General features: G+C 35.1%; 2 protein-coding genes and 2 non-coding genes across 4 annotated transcripts in view; 2 read left to right on the top strand and 2 right to left on the bottom strand.

The window, feature by feature from the left end:
* The first annotated feature begins 207 nt into the window (after window positions 1–207).
* Window positions 208–10,949, top strand: LOC124541612. The gene is made up of 10 exons (XM_047119534.1): window positions 208–300; window positions 1,807–1,890; window positions 4,723–4,791; window positions 5,065–5,182; window positions 5,969–6,067; window positions 7,091–7,245; window positions 8,346–8,403; window positions 9,029–9,129; window positions 9,982–10,086; window positions 10,706–10,949. The coding sequence occupies exons 1-10, from the start codon at window positions 295–297 to the stop codon at window positions 10,784–10,786; spliced, it is 876 nt and encodes a 291-aa protein (XP_046975490.1). The 5' UTR covers window positions 208–294; the 3' UTR covers window positions 10,787–10,949.
* On the bottom strand, window positions 3,530–3,601 carry Trnad-guc. The gene has a single exon. It is a non-coding gene; the product is annotated as a tRNA-Asp (tRNA).
* Trnad-guc lies at window positions 4,842–4,913 on the top strand. Its single transcript has one exon. It is a non-coding gene; the product is annotated as a tRNA-Asp (tRNA).
* Window positions 10,950–13,595: 2,646 nt separating the features above from the next.
* The window catches only part of LOC124541616 (synaptic vesicular amine transporter), a 31,405-nt gene continuing 22,952 nt past the window's right edge, over window positions 13,596–22,048 (bottom strand). The window contains exons 4-13 of the mRNA XM_047119539.1: window positions 21,547–21,685; window positions 20,259–20,317; window positions 19,444–19,565; window positions 18,973–19,117; window positions 18,623–18,724; window positions 17,656–17,790; window positions 17,111–17,202; window positions 16,058–16,241; window positions 15,363–15,496; window positions 13,596–14,676 (exon numbers count right to left, since the gene is read on the bottom strand). Coding sequence (XP_046975495.1) covers window positions 14,611–14,676; window positions 15,363–15,496; window positions 16,058–16,241; window positions 17,111–17,202; window positions 17,656–17,790; window positions 18,623–18,724; window positions 18,973–19,117; window positions 19,444–19,565; window positions 20,259–20,317; window positions 21,547–21,685 — 1,178 coding nt within the window. The 3' untranslated portion in view covers window positions 13,596–14,610. The remainder of the gene's footprint in view (window positions 14,677–15,362; window positions 15,497–16,057; window positions 16,242–17,110; window positions 17,203–17,655; window positions 17,791–18,622; window positions 18,725–18,972; window positions 19,118–19,443; window positions 19,566–20,258; window positions 20,318–21,546; window positions 21,686–22,048) is intronic.

The raw sequence follows: 22,048 nt of genomic DNA, 5'->3' as shown, positions 1-22,048 counted from the left end.
CGATTCAAGCTTATATTTAAAAACCCAACGCTGATTTTCGATGGTACCATTTGTGAATGGTCAGTTTAGGTACAATTGGATTTGATTCGACAATTAGATCATGTCTGTGATCGATGTGTGTTAATTAGCGAAGTATACATTATTTCATACTAAAATAATTAGCGCGGTCAGTGCATGCCAACCTGTTACTTTTCGGTCCATCGCTCCTCAAACATCTATATATAGATGTTGTTTTCGTAAGTAGAGCATACTTTATGTTGGACTGTTAAAAGAAAGTGTTTTGTATTGATTATTATGAGGGTAAGTTCATTTCTAATTATTTTTTTATTAATTTATTAACATATTATTTATATTAATTTTGTCTGAAAAAACCTTTCCTTTTATTAGACAGAATAAGACGATGTTATATATATACATATAATAAAATTGGAGTGTCTGTTTGTAATATTAAAATAACAGCTTTTTACTAATGCATATTATGTACACGGTATATATATCAAAACCATTCATCATTTTTGTCTTGATGCGGCTAATCTCTGGAACGGCTGGACCGATTTTGATAGGACTTTCACTGGTAGATAGCTGATGTAATAAGGAGTTTAGGCTTCAATAATAACTTTTTTGTTAAATGCGCACAGTCACTAGCACAGATGGTTGAAATCAGTGTTGTGCGTTAGCACAGCATATACTGTGATGAACCCTTTGCTACCTACGCTGTATTCCTTGATTTTAATTATCTTCTTGTATATTCGTTGCAATATGTGTGTTTGTGTAGGAAATATAAAATGCTTTAAATATTTTAAATAGAGATTTGTATTCACTGTTAACAATATCAAATCAAATCAAATCAAAATAAACTTTATTCAAGTAGGCTTTTACAAGCACTTTTAAATCGTCATTTTACAATTAAGCGAAGCTACCACCGGTTCGGAAAGTAGATTCTACCGAGAAGAACCGACAAGGAACTCAGTAGTTACTCTTCTTCAACATTTATAAAATACAAAGTCATTTTAGTTAGTTAAATACAATTATTTAAATTAATGTATCCTGCTTGGAAGTCAACAAGTATTAGCTCCACGCTTTTTTATCATCTATCAAATCTTGTATCGAATAATATGCTTTTTCTACCAATGTATTTTCTACAAACGATTTGAATTTACGAAACGGCAAAGTTAAAAATGAAATAACATTTCAAAATTATCTCGGCCTAAGTTCTACTTCTTACAGGAAGTATCACTATGCACTGTCATATTACATAAGCAATAATGTATATTATTATTATAAATGTGAAAGTAACTCTGTCTGTCTGACGCTCTTTCACGACCAAACCGCTGAACCGATTTTGATGAAATTTCGTGTGAAGCAAGCTTGGACTCCGAGGAAGGACATGGGCTACTTTTTTTGCCAAACACGTGACAACCAACCGTTAAAACGTGAGGGAAGCCGCGGGCAATAACTAGTTAAAAATAGAATGTTTAACTATTATAAATAAATATTGGACAACATCACATACATTACTCTGATCCCAATGTAAGTAGTTAAAGCACTTGTGTTATGGAGAATCAGAAGTGACGATACCACAAACACCCAGACCCAAAACAACATAGAAATCTAATGAACTTCTACACAGATTCGGACGGGAATCGAACCCGGGCTCAGAGTGGCGTACCCATGAAAATTTGAGTGTACACACTACTCGATCACGGAGGTCGTCAAATAATTAATATTATATACATGGTTATATAATAAATTACATATAACTTGCTTTGAACGGACATATAATATATATGTTTATTTTTTTTTCAGTTGATATGTTTCTGGTGCGCTGTCGTAGCGACGGCTGCGCAGTCTCGGGACGAAGACTACTATGGACCACAGACATTCAGACAGGTTAGTGTTATTACTCCCAGAGCCATACAACCAATAAATATGATTAATATGTGACGTAATTTATCTCGTATGAAAACCTGCCTGACATTTATAACACGTGTATCCGTACACACCAAGTATGTTGGTGGTAGGGCTTTGTGCAAGCCCGTCTGGGTAGGTACCACCCACGCATCAGTTATTCTACCGCCAAATAACAGTACTCAGTATTGTTGTGTTCCGGTTTGAAGGGTGAGTGAGCCAGTGTAACTACAGGCACAAGGGACATAACATCTTAGTTCCCAAGGTTGGTGACGCATTGACGATGTAAGGAATAGTTAATATTTCTTACAGCGTCATTGTCTATGGGTGATGGTGACCACTTACCATCAGGTGGTCCATATACTCGTCCGCCAACCTATACCATAAAAAAATACATATAATAAAATTGGAGTGTCTGTTTGTAATATTAAAATAGCCCTTTTTTACTCAATGCATATGTATATATACCAAAACAACATTTTTTAAAATTTTTGTCGGTCTGTTTGTTCCGGCTAATCTCTGGAACGGCTGGACCGATTTTGATGAGACTTTTACTGGCAGATAACCTATATTATAGGGAGTAACTTAGGCTACAATATTTTTTTTTTATTAAATTCAAACGCGTGCAAGGTCGCGGGCGCAGCTAGTATATGATATTAGTCCAGTTATTTCGAGAAAAAAGGGGAAATATATGATAATGAAATTAACAAGCTAATTTTTAATGTTGTTGGGGATAAGATAAGGTACATTTGCGTTTTTCGATCAAGATTTCCGGGGCGATAACGCCGCCATCTTGAAAAAAGGGGGTAAATTTGTTGCTCGGCCATATATATATTTTAGGACCAGGAGTAGGAAGTAGGCTAACCTCTAAAACAATTATCTTTAATTTACAATAACAGTCAATCTATATAATACTCTTTCTTGCACTGAGAAATTTTTCATGGTAATTTTACACATGAAATTATTGTTCACAATGGCGGGCTTATTTCTAAAAGAAATTTCTTCCAACCAACCCACAGCTGTAAGAGATAGTGTTATATAGCAGGTATAAATAGTGCAACATTAGATACTCTTAGATATTTTATATAGAAGAAACAATTTTAATTTAATTTAATATAATATAAAATAATATTAATATAATATGTATTATCTACCACAAAAGAAAAACATTTAGTCTACAACACAAATAACCATCAATAATCACATTACACCGTAATAATTATAATCGCGTTCTCAATGTGTCAACTACGAATCCCCTGCCTTTTTTTTTTAAAGGGAATTTCTTTGACTTGACCCAGATGTTGCTTGTTTATTCCAACAATATATATAACTGGAAATTTTATACGAGAACCTTTTTTTTTTTGTACTAAGTCTTAGTCAGTTTTAGGGTATTGCGTTTTCATTATTTTTTCCAAAATGGCGACCGACGGGAAATCCCACATATTTGGGTTTAAACAAGAAATGTTAGACTGTGATAAATGTCTATAATGTAATTAAAGTTTATTTGAAACAAAATAATTTCACAACAATAATCTTAACATGAAATTATAATTGCCAATAATAAGAATAAAAATGAGGAATTGTAAATTAAATTAAGCTAAAATGTCTAACGCAAAAAGTCCTCCCCGGCGGGGAATCGAACCCCGGTCTCCCGCGTGACAGGCGGGGATACTTACCACTATACTACCGAGGATATACTTTGCACAGCGAAATTATTGTATATTATTGTAATTTGAATTTTCTCACCTAAAACAACTAAGATAGACAAAGCTTACTTGGAACGTACTTCCAGTACGACTCAACTTAGATATAGCATCGGCAAAATTCGTAAAACCGATCACATCCGAATTGAGTACGCTATCCCGAATTATCAATATTTATTTCTTATGTGAATATGATCTTTACACAAACGTAATAACTTTTAATATCATATGACTTAATATATTCGTCAATTTGACGCGTCGGTTTACACGCACTCGCTGTCTCGGGTCGAACTGACGCGGGAATCTATAGCGACGAATAGCGTCGAATGGCGCGATATTGAGCTGTTTCAGTTCGTTGTGTGAATCGGCAGTAATCAGTTTTAAGAGCTAAGATGGCCCAGTGGTTAGAACGCGTGCGTATTAACCGATGATTGCGGGTTCAAACCCAAGCAGGCACCACTGAATATTCTTGTGCTTAATTTGTGTTTATAATTCATCTCGTGCGGTAAAGGAAATATCGTGAGGAAACCTTCATGTGTCTAATTTCTTAGAAATTCTGCCACATGTGTATTCCACCAAAAAGTGGAATATGTTCCAAACATTCAAGAGAGAGGAGGCCTTAGCCCAGCAGTTAGCAATTCTTTTTTTTTTTTTTTTTTTTATGGTATAGGTTGGCGGACGAGCATATGGGCCACCTGATGGTAAGTGGTCACCATCACCCATAGACAATGACGCTGTGAGAAATATTAACTATTCCTTACATCGTCACTGCGCCACTAACCTTGGGAACTAAGATGTTATGTCCCTTGTGCCTGTAGTTACACTGGCTCACTCACCCTTCAAACCGGAACACAACAATACTGACTACTGTTATTTGGCGGTAGAATAACTGATGAGTGGGTGGTACCTACCCAGACGGGCTCGCACAAAGCCCTACCACCAAGTATTACAGGATTGTGTTTGTGTGTTTCATGTGTTGTAAACAACTATAAACAAACAACAATACAATACACGAATAACAATTCTTAATTCACAAACAGCAGTTTTAGTTCACAGAGTTACGAATTATAGAACTGCCTAATAATTCTAACAATTACAAATTGTATTCTAGGTGCCAAGATCTGCCATGTTCCAGCCACTGGACACACCTTGGGCTTCTTCACAGAGAAATACTGATGTAGTGAGTATACTGATACTATAAGTACCCAAAATACTGTCTTCGTAAGCACATCCTCGGTAGTATAGTGGTAAGTATCCCCGCCTGTCACGCGGGAGACCGGGGTTCGATTCCCCGCCGGGGAGAATTTTTATTGGTTTTTATTAATAAATTAGTTAAAACTAGCTATTAGATTTTATTGTATCTTTTGTAAATGTAGTGTATACTACACAAATCTTAATTTTTTCTTTGCATTCTAAAATCACATTTTTTATAGTACATATAAATTTGTTATAGGTGAATCCCTACCGCCCACAGTTGTTCAACCCAGCTGGTGATGACGTCACACCACAAGGTACCACAGCACAGTCCTGGAGACCAAACCCACCACCGGTTTATGAAAATTACAATCGAGGTTTGTGGCATTAAAGTGTTTTTCAAAAATAATGTAATTCGGTTTGACAACTGAAGAGGTGACCCTCTTGTAGATTCATGAGACTATGGCAGATACTAAATATACTACAGAATTTGTTTATTTACGACATCACATTAGAAACTTTAAAAATTATCAGTGTTCCTTTACTATATTGTCCATGTGTTAAATACAAAACCTCTCGAATCACTCTATCTATCAAAAAAACCGCATCAAAATCCGTTGCGTAATTTTAAAGATCTAAGATAACATAGGGATATATAGAGACAGAAAGCGACTTTGTTTTATATTATGTAGTGATGGATTGATGTGTTACTTGAGTGTTTATTTTTATTTTATTTTATGGAATAGGTTGGCGGACGAGCATATGGGCCACCTGATGGTAAGTGGTCACCATCACCCATAGACAATGACGCTGTAAGAAATATTTAAACATTCCTTACATCGTCAATACGCCACCAACCTTGGGAACTAAGATGCTATGTCCCTTGTGCCTGTAGTTACACTGGCTCGCTCACCCTTCAAACCGGAACACAACAATACTGCTTACTGTTGTCTAGCGGTAGAATATCTGATGAGTGGGTGGTACCTACGCAGGCGGGCTTGCACAAAGCCCTACCACCAAGTATACGTGTGTAGGAAAATATCATGAAGACACCTGCGCGTGTCTGGTTAAATTCTGCCTTATGTATAACCAATTCGCATTAGAGCAGCGTGCTGAAATAAGGGTGGTGATTTGCTTTACTTTAATATTTTCTATAATTCCAGGATCAGAAAGTCCCCGGTCAGAAAACTGGCGCGTCCCGTACGGTATTTCTAAGGAACAGCAAGCAGCGATCCTGCACCACAAGCAGTCTCTGAGCTCAGGTATGTAATACTGATGATGACCACGAGACAGGACACAAATACACCTCCCTCTCATAATCCAATAGAACGGCAGATCAGAACAGCTGCTTTCAACAGCTTTGCTTATTCAAAGAACTTTTCGAAGCCGATAATCATTCTTCACAACCAACAGCATCAGGCACAGTACACAAATTTACCCTGAATAGGTTGCAATGTCACACATTGCGACAACCGCCGTGGTCGAGTGATGTGTACACCGGTTTTCATGAGTACGCCACACCGAGGTCCCGGGTTCGATTCCCGGCCGAGTCAATGTGGATTATCATTAGTTTTCTATGTTGTCTTAAGTCTGGGTGTTTGTGACGTCGTTACTTCTGATTTTCCATAACACAAGTGCTTTAGCTATTTACATTGGGATCAGAGTAATGTATGTGATGTTGTCTCATATTTATTATTATTTATTAAAAAATATATATGTTCCTCTTATTATCCAACGCAAAATCAACATGATGAGAATGAGTTGAGGCACATCAAGAACAGCTTCACCAACCAATAAATCAACACTGTTAACACTCCTGTATCTCGAAAATTACTTGAGTATAATCAGAGTAAGAAAACCTTCGTCAGTTTTCAATTCCATTCCTTTATCAAGTCTTAAGCTCTTAGTACCTTTTGAACCTAAACATCAAATCATTGCGTCGCAATATGTCATTCTCGATCGTTAAAGCAGATGATCGATCATAATGAGCACACGAACATAGATCTTAAGTGCTTTAAGGTATCTTTTCTTATCCCGATTCTACAACAACAGCCTGTAAATTTCTCACTGCTGTGCTTAGGCCGCCTCTCTCTTTGAGGAGAAGGTTTGGAACATATTCCAACACGCTGTTCCCATTAGGGGCGGCAGAAAACACATGTGGCAGAATTTCTGTGAAATTATACAATCATCGGTTAAGATGCACGCGTGCTAGCCACTGGGCCATCTCACAACCTCATGGTACAACCAAAAACTGTTTGCCTTATAAATTTGAATTCATTTACCAGAGGGCGCTTTCCGATTCGAATACGCGTCAGACAATGGCCTTGCGGCTGGCGAGGTTATCGAACCCGATGGATCCAGAGTTGGCGCATATCAGTACAAGGATCCAAGTGGTCAGCTCGTGAAACTGAAGTACCGCGCTGGAAAGGAAGGATTCCAAGTAAGATTGTTTACTGAGTTACTGAGTTTAGACGTACAGGTGAATCTAATGATATCCTAGCATCACCAATGCGCCACCAACTTTGGGAACCATTATTATGCTTCTTTTTGATATAGGTTGACGGTGATAAATCTAATTTTACCCTTGCCAATGGCCACCAACTTTGGGACCAATATTATGTCCCATTTGTCTTCAGTTAAATTGCCTCCTTGAGCCTTCACTATAGCATGCGATAAGCGATCCTGTGGCGCCCGTTGAAAAGGCAGAGAGGGTACCGCTGGTTTTTTAGTGGGTATTCCGGTGTCCCACATACCCACTTCACGTGAGGGAAACGCGTAAAGCCTTTTTAAGTGAAAACAGAAAGGAGTCGTACATCTTGATGGCGAAGTGCATGATTGTGAAGCGTATATATTTACTTCAAATGTAATTCGTTGCATGTCATATAAATATATCAGACGTATTGTATTTTTTATGTAATTGTATGTCTTATTTTATATTTGGTTTCCTTAATTTAGTTTTTTATAGAATATAATTTCTTGGTTCAGCGATTTGAACGAATGAACTATGGATATATTTTTAGTACCCAAAAGTTCTCTCAACGAAAGATAGATTTACTATTTTTGAATGGTATCTTACGAGTACGATTTATAAAGTTTAATAAACACAGAATATGTAACCATAGTTTGAGAGAAACACCAAAATGCGAGCTTAATTTAAATGTATTTAATATTGGTGTTTTTAATTCTATTCTTAGTAAGCCTTCAGCATATTCATCATTCAAAATATATGAATTTGTAAGTAATTCTTTTAAACTCATTTAGTCCTACCCTTTTTGTTTGTATTTAGCGTGTAACGATGGGGCCGACATATAGGCTGCCCAAAGGCTCCTTAAAAATACAAGAATAAAAAATCTAAAAAATAAATAAACACAGAATATAATTAGATTTCATTAATGTTTGACACGGATCATTTTTTAATGATTCAACTTTAGCTGACAAGTGAAACGAGATTATAAGAGACATTGATTAGAATGAAAAGAGATAGCCTGCTATGTTTTTTTCGGAGTTCAGAACATTTCCTAAAGAGATATGTTTTTTCAGATTCTGGAAGGAAGTCATTTACCGAAAAGCCCCGAGCCAGTACCGCCAGCAGCTCCCAGTAATTATACATTTTATATTAATTACATAAAAAACTCCCCTTTCCGTGTCTATCTATCTGTCTGAACCAATAGAACAGCCATTACAGTGATTAGTTAGAACAAACACAGAGACAAACAAAAGAAGATTGTAAACAATGATATTTTGGTATTCGTACCATGTATTTTAAAAAAAATGAAAAGTTTTTTTAATATTACAAACAGACAATTCTATTTTATTATATGTATATAGATGTATATTTTTTTATGGAATAGCTTGGCCACCTGATGGTAAATGGTCACCATCACCCATAGACAATGACGAAGAAATATTTAAATATTCCTTACATCGTCAATGCGCCACCAACCTTGGGAACTAAGATGATATGTCCCTTGTGCCTGTAGTTACACTGGCTCACTCACCCTTCAAACCGGAACACAATAATACTGAGTACTGTTGTTTAGTGGTAGAATATCTGATGAGTGTGTGGTACCTATCCAGGTGGGCTTGCACAAAGCCCTACCACCAAGAATAATAGACATAAGTGTCAAAATAGCGAAACACCGTTCAACATTTTACTTGTGATATACGACGTTATTAAATATAGCAGAGCTATAAAGTTTAATGAAATTCAATTAATATAACAGCAGGTAATTACTATTCGGATGCTTACGAACAACAACGCCGCCAGTACGATCTGCAACAACAGTACAACCAACAGCGACCCGAGCCGCATTGGCAAAATCAGGTATTAATGATGCGTCAAGAATTAATGATTAAATAATTTCGTACTAATATCTTACGTATTTTGTATGGAGTTAGTCTAATTTGTTTGTTTTGTGTGATGAATGGATAACTTGATTGTACTTGGTTAAAAAGCGACCCGCCCCGGCTTCACAAGGGTACAATATTGATACTTAATATACTAATTTATTTATTTACGATAGAGACAGTGACTTTGTTTTATACTATTTAGTGATAATTTAAAAATATTTGTCAATTGCGTAACGTTATAAAGCAAAAATTTGCGGGTTCGATCCCTATCAATTAAGCTATTGATGTCTCCACACGGTTTAAGCTTAATTTATGATGTCAATGGAATTGTCAGTGATGCCTCAATATCCTCCTGCCCTTATCCCAATTTACTTGCGGTCGGCCTAGCATGTTTTCTTGTTCCATACTTCCCTATCTGACGTTATATCATAAGTAACATTCTTTACCATATCGTCTTTCACACAATCCATCCATCGTTTCATTGGTCGTCCCCTTCCTCTATATCCATGCACATTCATGCTTAATACTTTCCGCACAATATGTTCACACCCAATATAAAGATCCGCATAACATACCCATATTTTGATAGAGCATATCAAATATTCCTTTTCACATATCATATATATAGGCCTTTTCACCAATAGACCAAAGAAACCGACAGATATAATCGACTAACACCGAAAATCGTACATCCTATTGATGTAAAAAATATTGTACATTTATTATAGTCTCCAGTCAAAATAATATACTTACCTTTTAGTCCATTTTCATGTCTACATTCTCGCTGCATAAAATAAGTTTATACATGTATCTAAAATTCATACAGGCCGCTGAAACTCAGCGAGGAAGTGGTGGCTCGGGTGCAGTAGCTGGATCAGGCAGTCAATATTACAACCAAAATTGGAGACCAGACGGTCGTGATGATGGTCAGGTATGAAATATTTTGAACGACACATATAAACATTAAACAATTAGGAATACAGTCTTTGGAAGTATTACGTCTCTTTTGAAAAGGAGATTTTTATAATCGGGTATTTTATTTGATGATATTTTTCTAAGTTTATTTCATATTTTCGAATATGTATTTGGGTTTACGAGCCCATCTAGATAAAGAGATATTCTATTGACAAATAGCAGTACTCAGTATTGTTGTATTCCAGTTTTAATGGTCAGGGAGGCAGTTTAACTAAAGGAAAAAGTACACACAACAAGCACAAGGGACATAACATCTTAGTTCCCAAGGTTGGTGGCACATTGACGATGTAAGGAATAGTTAATATTTCTTACAGTGTCATAGTTTATGGATGATGGTGACCACTTACCATCAAGTGGCCCATATGCTCGTCCACCAACCTATACCATAATAAAACATTTAATCGTAATTTCACTAATTTATGAATTATATTTATCCCAGTGATGATTTCCTTCAACGAAAACTCAGCGGTGTTGTCATTGTCGTTCTAACTACACACTTGTTCCTCACACAAATATAATATTACATATTATTATCAATTTATGTTGTAATATATATATTTTCCTTTTGTTTTCAGTACCGTGATAACGATTTAGAGGAACAAAACCGCGGACCACATTCATTTGGAGGGGGGTACGCGTTCGCTTTCAAAGGTTAAACAAAGAGGTTATCCATCCGTGGAGAATCTATTTGGGGTAAATGAAATGTTTTTACAAATGAAATTGTTCGGATTTAGATAAGAAAACTTTGAGCTGTATTTAAATGTCAAACTTGTTTACAGCCATAATGATTAAAAGCTTTTTGTATAAACATTTATATACGGAGTAATGTGTTTTATTTTTTTTACATCAGTGCAAATATAATTACTTTAATCCTTCTTCTTAGGATGTAAGGGACTTCTAAGTAAAGCACACATACATGTATAGAATGTTATTGTGTGCTATAAATTGTGCGAATGCGTGTGTGACAGGCGAAAACGTTTCTTTTCTTTTTTTTTTATACAAAATGACATGCTGACTTTCACCGGCGAATTGATAATACTGAATTTTATAATAAGACACTTAGCCAGTGATATATTTATTCCATAGTAGCCGTTATGAATTTAAATAAATATACTATATTTTAAGTCCGTAATACTATATTTTAAGCCCATTTATGCAGAAAATATATATTTAGAGAGTTAATACAACAACAGCCTGTAAACTTCCCACTGCTGGGCTAAGGCCTCCTCTTCTTTTGAGGAGATGTTTCGGAACACGCCGTTCCAATGCGGTTTGGCAGAATACATGCAAGTTTCCTCACGATATTTTCCTTCACCGCCGAGCACAAGATGAATTATAAACACAAGTAAAGCACATAAAAATTCAGCGGTGCTTGCCTGAGCCCGTAATCACCGATTAAGATGCACGCGTTCTAACCACTGGGCCATCTCGGCTCAGACAATTAATAATAATAAAAACAAATATTGTTCCCATTAGGTATTGAAATTCAAATTTGCTTATAAAATTAAAACCTACCGTAAAATGAATTTTACTAAGCTAAAATTACATTAAATTTGTTTTAAATGTGCTTTCATGCCAACCAAATCCACAGTACCAAACATAGTATGAAATAAAACAGTAATATAGTTCATATACCCACACTTTATTAAAACAACACCACATTTCAACAGAAACTTGACGTAACACTGATACAATTAATTATAAAACAAATAAGCAACATCGCTAATAAATACAGTAACGAATTATAAAAATAAATCATTTAAAACAAGACTAGGATATATTTATCAAAGCATTCAAACAATGCTAATATAAATAGTTCAGTATCATTATTTGTCGACACGGAAATCATTATATAATGATATCATTAAAAGCTTTAAAATATCACTAATGACTATCACAATAACATTTTGATATATTATCATAAAACCTATTTATATATTTTTGTATATTTTACAAATGTTTCTAATTATTACTATCATACACTTTCAGCTCGAGGCCTCGTCATTATAACTAGAAAAGTTTGAATATAACCTGTACATTACATAGTACGAATCGAAATAAACATATTTTCAATTAAATAATTACACTGCATGAACCAAGATCTTTGATATAGTACTATATTATTTTAAATAATCAACATTTTTTTTTTATTTCATGTTGTTTCAATTAATATAAGACATGAAAGGACCCAATTCCAGCTATGGATTAATTATTATATCATATTTTGTACATAGAAATTAAGCATCAAATATGAATGATTAGTAATTAATGATAATGATCAATCAAATTTAAATTAACGCTCTATTTCATTATTTTCTACACTACGTTTAATGATATCTTGAATATTACATTACTTAACATCTATGAATGAATATTTTAACGATGAAAATGATAATAATCAATGTGTAATAAAACTAATGATAAAGGTTTAATGATAAACTGAAAGTCAATAATTAATGATTTCAAAGTTCTATGTCTTGTCATACGTTATATTAATTTCAATAACGTTGAACATCTAATACTGGAAGTTTATGTGATTATATTTTTGCCTTACAATTATAAGCCATTTATAAATACCTCATGCGTAGTTACCTATTTTGTATCATTATATTTTATAATTATCACGTATTAATGTAATGCTATGAGATCGAGATGTAATCATAAACAAGATATGATGAAATGTGAACTATGATATATTTTACGCGATGGTAACGTTTAAGTCACACTAAATTTTATCAAATACGCAGCCATACGTATATTGATAGAACCGTCCTTGACGAAATCATATTAAACAATAATTATTGTTTATAAACCAGTTTTTTTTGTAGTTATTCAATATATATTGTAACGATACTATAAAGATGACTAAATATTGAAACAAAGAAACATTTGACGATCTGAAACTTGAAGCATTCTTCAAAGACACGTGTGACAAATAACATTCCATCGAATCATTATTATGTTATATTATAATCAAAACTACTTTTAATAATGATTACATGAATTATAAACACTACAGTAAATATTTCTAACTTTGAATTTAATGATTAATGATAATTATCATTAAACATTGATTTCATTTTGTGATTTATTGTTATATAAGAGATTTATTAAGAGTTATAGGTTTATATTCTTAATATTCCTAGCATGTATTCAGAAAATCTATTTAACTATTAATGATACAATGAATCTAGGATATGAAGTAGTAGATAATGATTAAAATTTTTACGTAACATGCATATATTGGTACGTATTTAACTATCATTAAATTTTAAAATCTAAACAATATGATTGTACCATCGAGATAAAATGCATATAACCATTCATATTTGACGAAACATGCGTTATATATTACAAAGATTATATATATGTATAGCATATATAAAAATACTACTTAATACCGCAAAACACATTTTTAAGTTAAGACGTGATGATAAAATTATAGTCATCTTAATTTAAGATTTTCAATATTATTTCTTATAGAATTTAATGATTGATGTTTTAATGAATTGATGGGAAATCAAGATGTAATGATTGTTATATATCTAATGTGGTTTGTGTGAGAGCAATGACTTATAAAAATATTACCTTATTAATTAAAAATAAATGATATTTTTGGTCCGTAATCAAATAAGTGTGCTCGAATAACGTGTGCATTCAAATACATTATTGTATTCTTTATTGTCGAATATAAATAAAAGATTTATTGTTGCCATTTGATATCGAAATTTAGGTTTATATAAAACAGGCCGTTCTCTTTTTTAAAATAATGTTCATTATTGTAAATTACGTTACAAAATAACGTTAATTTTATTGGTAAGATATTAAAAAATAACGTTAATTTTTTTTTGTTAAAAATAAGGTTCCGTTCGAAAAGTTCTTATTGTCTAAACGCCTTTTCAAAAAAAATTAATCAAAAATATTGTCAAAGTCACCATTGCGTAATATTTCGAATCAAAATTAAATATCTCGTTATCGATATATATTTAAAATATGTTGATATATTTTCGATATATAAAATACATTTTTTTCTATAGACACCCTGACTATACAGCATATTTATTTAAAACGCTAAAGCCTACAAAGTGACGCAATACATCTATGTAGAGAGAGCTGGTCAAAGAGGAAAATTGGTCAAAAAATTCACTAAACTATTATATAATCAATAAATATAATCAATACTATGTTTATATATAAAGATATACAAACATTGGCGGTCACTACAGTATATTTATATTCTTTTATATATATGTGTAAGATTATTTAAAATCGTTAGAGTTTAACTACACATATTAAGATATATGTAAATTTTATATTATATATAGTAAATAGCTTTTTAAAATACTATGACGCTACAATTTTTTTTATGTTTTTTCTTTTCTCATACAAGCTTTATATATTTTTTGGCAAAGATTTTAGTAATAATAGAATCGGGCGGGTCTCAAGATGGCGGCTTTGTCAAATTTGTTATATTTCGGGCTTATTCTTCTTCCTCATTCTGGTAGCTCACGTAGCGAACTGATGACTTCTCGCTAATGATTAGGCTCTGTCAAAATGTAATGATGCGTCAACAACTAATGATAAATTATTACACATAAAATTTTATTTAAAGTAAAGTAAAGTAACAGCCTGTAAATTACCCACTGCTGGGCTAAGGCCTCCTCTCCCATTGAGGAGAGGGTTTGGAACATATTTCACCAAGCTGTACCAATGCGGGTTGGTGGAATGCACATGTGGCAGAATTTCGATGAAATTAGACACATGCACGTTACCTCACGATGTTTTCCTTCACAGAGTACGAGATGAATTATAAACACAAATTAAGCACATATACATAGTGGTGCTTGCCTGGGTTTGAATCCGATATCATCGATTAAGATGCACGCGTTCTAACCACTGGGCCATAAACACTAAATCGATACATGCCTTAAACTTTATCTACACATAAAAAAGTAAGTGGTGTTAGTCACACTACTTATAACTCAAGAACGCATGGACCGATTTGACTGAAAATTGGTGGAGCTTACAAGCAGAAGACGGACGTAGGACCTTATATCCCTTTCGACTGCGTTTCCGTAAAGTCACTATAAAACGTGGTATAACAAAAACGCATCTGACATGGAATAACAAAACACAAATAATACATTATAAAGATCTTAAAAAAAGTCAGTTAGACATCCCCTTTCAAATATGTATATATGTCGTGATTGGCATTTATTTTTAAATTGTCACCTGTTTCTCGTCCCTGGCTGGCGGTGAGCGCAGCAGCAGCAGGAACGGGGCGTACGCGAAGTTCAGGATCGCGATGATGACCAGCATCCATTCGAAGCCGATGCTGTTCACGAGAGCCCCTGAGAACGCTGGACCTGTGGACCAAGACATTCTCCAGATACGATTCTTAATTTAACACTTTGTAAGCAGCATTTTTAAATTGTTTCCATTCCTGCGGTACGGGGCCTTTAAGACCTCGTATGAAAAATATCATAATACCAGTGCGAGGTATGTTAGACCCTGTAATGTTTAAGAAACTAAAAATCGATGTGACGTGATCGAATTTTATTTCTTTAGTGCGGTACGTGGTCAAAGAGACCCTGTATTAAAATAGGTACACCATAGCATTTTGTTTTCAATAGACATCATATAAATATTTATCACTTTCCTGGAATATATCAAATACTTACTTCGTGGTAGGGCTTTGTGCAAGCCTGTCTGAGTAGGTACCACCCACTCATTAATTATTCTACCGCCAAACAACAGTACTCAGTTTTGATGTATTCCGGTTTGAAGGGTGAGTGATCCAGTGTAACTACAGGCACAAGGGAGATAACATCTTAGTTCCCAAGATTGGTGGCACATTGACGATGTAAGGAATTCAGGGCCTCAAAACCTTCGAATCTGACCCTGATGCTTTATACAATATGACTTACCAACAGCGTAACCCAAACAGAAGGCAGTGTCGCCGATGGCGTACACGGAGCCGTAGACAGCAGCATGGCGTATATCCACAAGGAAACCGAGTTCTGGCATCATGGACGAGTCGACCATACCAATGGCGAAACCCAGTCCAGCGTTGGGGATGATGAGATGTTCCAATTTACGAGCCATTGGGATCTGTTTGAGACATTTTTTGATGACATATAAATCAATAGCATATCTGTTTAACACGTTTAACACTTTATCCATCACCGCTGGTTCATATCCGGCTCGAAGGACCAAAATCTTAACGCTCGGAGTTAACAATAAAAAAGGCGAATTAAATGCGCTTTACTTCTGATGTGGTTCGTATCGTAATAATCGTTACAATTTTTATGTTTTTAGAATAGCATAGAAGGACGAATCGGGGTCGTTGATTTCAGTTTGCGTTTTGTTAATGCTTGAAGTATCATTACTTAGTATAAAACAAAGTCGCCTATCGCTGTCTGCACCTATGTATGCTTAGATCTTGAAAATTATGCAACTGATTTTGATACGGTATTTTTTAATATATAGATTGTTTCAAGAGGAAGGTAAGGAATATAATAGAGAAACACTGATATTTTAGAGGTTTCTAAAGTGATTTGTTGTTCAAATATTTTGACTGAAAAACTCGTGAATTTTATACGGCCTAGCCTTGTTTTCCTAGCAATAAGCAAGATGCTAGCTGCAGGGTTATTGACCACTAGAAGATTAAATATTATTTATCTATGTCACCGTAAGATTACCAAAATTCTTTAGATTACAATCTGACGAAATATTGTGAACCGTGATATATGATTGCAATTCAACGCATTATTTTTCGCTATATTGTAATCTATCGAAGTCAAACTGTTAGATTACAATCTATCTCGTATCTATATCGACATCTATATGTATTATTGAAATTTCAATTCCAAGTGTAGAAATGGGGGCTGTTTTTTATACAAATTAATGCAACTTGGTAAAATAGTAAGTCGAAACTGCCAATTAGTAATTGTAATTTGTATTAAATAAAATTGATTTACCAAGATAAGGCAGATACCAATGATGACAAGTCCGGAGCAAGCCGCCAGCCAGCGGCCCATCTTGTGTCCGAGTGGACCAAAGAGATTGGTTCCTGTGGAGATGTAAAAGGATTTTAAAGATATTTAAATAGCATGCTTATATGACGAATTAACGTGGCTAAGGCCTCTCCTTTTGGGAAGGTTTTGAACATATTCTACCACGCTGTTCCAATGCGTGTTGCTGGAATACACATGTGGCAGAATTTCTATGAAATTAGACACATGCATATTTCATCACGATGTTTCCCTTAACCGCCGAGCACGAGATGAATTGAAACACAAATTAAGCACATGAATTCAGCGGTGCTCGCCTGGGTTTGGAGCAAGGAGCTCGTGGTTATTTGCGTTTCGTGAGGACACCTGAAGTCAAATTCATAATTTCCTATCGATCCATTCATTTTGATTGAGTAATGCTGGTCTTGGTACTACAATGATGAGTTAAGATTTGTCTTCTAACCTTGGAATCAAGAATGGTATAATTGGTCAAAGACTAATGAATATGTTACCAATAAGATAGCAAATGCTGGCTGGAAGGAACGCAACTCCCTGCTGCCAACGCCTAGCTTCCATTGTGTCTGCCATCCAGATCGGCAAGCTTGGTTCCAACATCGCTATGCCAACATTTGCAAATGTTATCGCTCCTGGGAAGATGAACAAATATTTCATATTAATTCCGCCTTGACTTTTGGGATTAAATCCTTGTATAAATGATTACACATTTATTCACAAGTGTTTATAAATTGTATTTACTTAAAATCAGATAGATGGACTATGGAATAGTCTTCTAGTTCTAGTTCATCTTCTTAATGGTATCTCATTATTATTATATTATTGGTATTGTATACCAATATAGAAAATATAAAACATTATTAATTATTTTTTTATGGTATAGGTTTGCGGACGAGCATATGGGCCACCTGATGGTAAGTGGTCACCATTACCCATAGACAATGACGCTGTAAGAAATATTAACTATTCATTACATCGTCAATGCGCCACCAACCTTGGGAACTAAGATGTCCCTTGTGCCTGTAGTTACACTGGCTCACTCACACTTCAAACCGGAACACAACAATATTGCGTTTAGCAGTAGAATGTCTTTTGTCATGAATTGTCAGGCGGGCTTGCACAAAGCCCTACCACCAAGTAAAAATTTATAACATCCACGCGCTCACTATTGCCGTGCATTTTTACATTTTGACATTTGATATTTTTACTAAAATTAGCAGATCTTCGCTGGATTTCAAGTTTGTCGTCTCCGAAGACGTGGCCCATACTAGCTTTTTTCATTAAGGCTATCGATGTTAGAAAGCAAGATGGTACATCTCATGTGCCTGTAGTTACACAGGATCATTCACCCTTCATAAGTGAAGACCCATATAGGCAAGACTTATCTCGTAGGTTTCATTCCAATTTTTTTTAAAACCTTTGACAATTATATGAAATACATAACAAAGATTTGTATATATTTACCAGCAGCAACAAGGATGTAGGGGTCCGTAACCAGGGCGCGCAGTGACGGTGGTTCCGTCTCCTGCCTCACCACACCAGGTTGCAAGATCATGAGCTGCAGCACTGTTAAATGGTACCAACAATTTTAGGGCAAACTATAAAAATATTTTACAAATAATGGCGTCCTCACTGAAGACCCACTAGTTTTGCTAATTTGAGATTAACGACCAATGCTTCTGTAAATTAGAAGTAAACCCTCATTAAGCACTTAAGTATTTCTGGTCAATACATGCAGTAGTATTAAAAATTTGCTGACAAGTAAATAAATGATCTAAAGGTCTTATGAATGCTTGTAATATTGTGATACTTACATCCATCTCCAAGAGCCAATGCAGACAACATCAGGAATGGAGCAGTTTTCCCGACAAATTCGTACATGAGCCCCCCAAACGGTGGCCCTATTAAGACCCCAAGGGCCAGACCACCTAGAGCTATACCCATTGCGTTACCTCGTTCCTGAAACGAATCAATGTTTAATAATACCACCTAATAAATCCAAGTGTCTGTGTTGCTAGATAAAAAAAATATTAGGATTGTTCAAAATTATATGTTATTTACAATCTGACGAAATGGGAAACCGAACACTGACGCGAGAATCTATAGCGACGAATAGCGTCGAATGCCGCGATAGCGAGCTATTTCTATTGGTTGTGTAAATCGGCAGTGATCGGTTTTATTGAATTTGCCGATGCTACCCTAAGTTGTGTCGTGCTATACTTATCTACGATCTGTAATGATTTGACAATAAGCATTTATATAATGAATAAGAAATAATGAGTTACCTTGTCGTCAGGATACCTCTCAGCCAACATTCCCATACCGGAAACGGATGAGCAGGATGAACCGATGCCTTGTAACGCTCGTGCCACGAATAATACTCCGTATGATCGACCGAAGGCGAATACTGAAAGTAATTTTTTTTTAAACTTTTTTATGTAACAGACCAAGGTAGTTCCATATAAGGTCTTTCTGTGAATAATGTAGCTTTGTCCAAACCTGTCACAACAAATACGGAAAATCCAATATATTTTTCGATCTGGAGCTTTTTACCTAGGTATCTATTGCCTTGTGAATGAAAATATATTTTTATTTATGACAATATTGAAATATGTTATAGCTACTTTAGGAGTAGATAGTTTTGAGTTATTGTGAGTAGTTAAACGGTATTCCATTGAACTGTTATTGCATTATAAATAAAGATATATTAATTAATAACTACAAACTGTCGAAACGCTTGGCCCTTGGAGTAGTGGCGCAAAAAGCTTCATCAAAAGTACAACACCTCGCCTCATTGCCTCCACTGGTGACAGGAGGGCTGGTTCGTTTGCCCAGAGGATCGGAATTGCGATTCAACGGGGAAATGCTGCTAGCATTCTTGCCACCATCGCAAACGGTCAAGATTCATACAGTAACTAGCTTTAGTTCATATTTGTATATATTTAAGCATTTAATGTTATTAATGCTTATGTTAATAAATTATATTCGTAACTACAAATTTCCTATCACAGGTAGGTTGCAGAAACCTAGCTAGACCTACTAGGTAGTCAATTACCAAATGTTACCAAATGACAAATGTTACCAATGAAACAAAACTCACTCAACGTGGAGAGGAACATCAGGATAAAGCCGGTGAACATGGGCACGCTGTAACCGATTCTGAAACAAAGATTTCATGCTTAAACACTATTGTTTATATCGCATCCTCCGTACGTTCAGGCTCTGATCGCTCTTGCTCCATTATAGTACGACACAAATTAGATGTAGCATCGGAAAATGCAATGGAATGAAAATAAAACCGATTACTGATTTGCACAACCAATAGAAATAGCTCCCTATCGCGCCGTTCGACGCTATTCGTCGCTATAGATTCCCGCGTCAGAGAAAGCAAGTGCATGTAAATCGACGCGTCAAATTGACGAATATATTAGGTCATGTGATATTACAAGTTATTACGTTTGCGCAAAGATCAAATTCGCATGAGCAATAAATATTGATAATTTGGCATAGCGTATTCAATTCGGATGTGATCGGTTTTATGAATTTTGCCGATGCGAAATCTAAGTTGTGTCGTACTATACTTAATTTTTAAAAATAAAACCGTTAACGGATTTTACAATGTTTTATTTTTACGGAACAAATCGATATTAACAAACGAATGCTTGACACCTACCCAGAATGCAGTGTTGTCGTTTTGTTAAAACGATTTCATACCAGTGTCAACTTCAAGAATTTTTCAAGTAACATAAAGACATAGTTCTTGATCGTACCGAAGGCGTTGCTCATTCTTCGACATATAGATATATTTTTAATTTGTAACTACAACAATACAACAACAGCCTGTAAATTTTCCCACTGCTGACCTAAGGCCTCTCCATATGAGAAGGTTTGGAATATATTCCACTAAGCTGTTCCAATGCGCGTTGGTGAAATACACATGTGGCAGAATTTCTATGAAATCGGACCCATGCATTCTTCACGATGTTTTCCTTCACCGCCGAGAATTATGAACACAAATTAAGCACGTTAATATTCTGTGGGGTTTGTCTGCGTTTGAACTCGCAATCATCGGTTAAGATGCATTCTAACCAATAGGCCATCTCGTGCTTTGCAGAAGTAAAGCCTTTTAACGGTTCAAAAAAAAGTTTTGTTGAGAGCAGGATTTTATTGCTATGTGTAATATATTTTTTGTTTTGTAATATAAAGTATATTATTTATTTTAATCAGTCAATTACCAGCTTGTTAACGTACTCTTTGGCAAAGGCTCTTCTTTGGATCTGGACACACGTGGAAGATTCTAAACATACTTCCTTTCACCGTGACCAAGACCTTTTCTAAGAAAGGTGGAGAAGAAATTTTGTGTTCTTTCATGCAATTTAGATACTTACTTGTGTGTGAGAGGTCCTACAAATGGGTTAGCTAGTAGCTGAACGATGGCTTTGCTCGCAAACATCACGCCGACGGCTACCGTCTCGTGGATCAGCTCCTTATGACGTTCTTCCTTCTCAGCAGTCAGGTTCAAGGGTACTGGAACAATATAGATATATTAATATTATAATTGTGACTCTGTTTGTCTGTCTGCCTGACGCTCTTTCCTCAAACCAATGAACCGAATTTGATGAAATTTTGGTATGAAACAAACTTAAACTCCAAGATAGGACATAGGCTACTTTTTTGCCTGATGACAAACAACAGCCTAAACGCGAAAACTGTATATAAAAATATTGCTCACTGATTAATTACGAAATTTCACTTTACTAACATAAAATTTGGCAGATAGGTATCTTGTAGGGTATAGATATCCGCTAAGGATTTCACGGATCTTCACTCCTAGGGGGGTAAAACAGGGAATATAATTTTATAAGAAAGTCCTATATTATATAGTCACAA

The sequence above is a fragment of the Vanessa cardui genome, chromosome 28 (assembly GCF_905220365.1).
Source record: "Vanessa cardui chromosome 28, ilVanCard2.1, whole genome shotgun sequence".
Lineage (NCBI taxonomy): Eukaryota > Metazoa > Arthropoda > Insecta > Lepidoptera > Nymphalidae > Vanessa > Vanessa cardui.
Note: the sequence above shows the minus strand (reverse complement) of the source record. Positions and strands in the feature narration are given on the sequence as shown.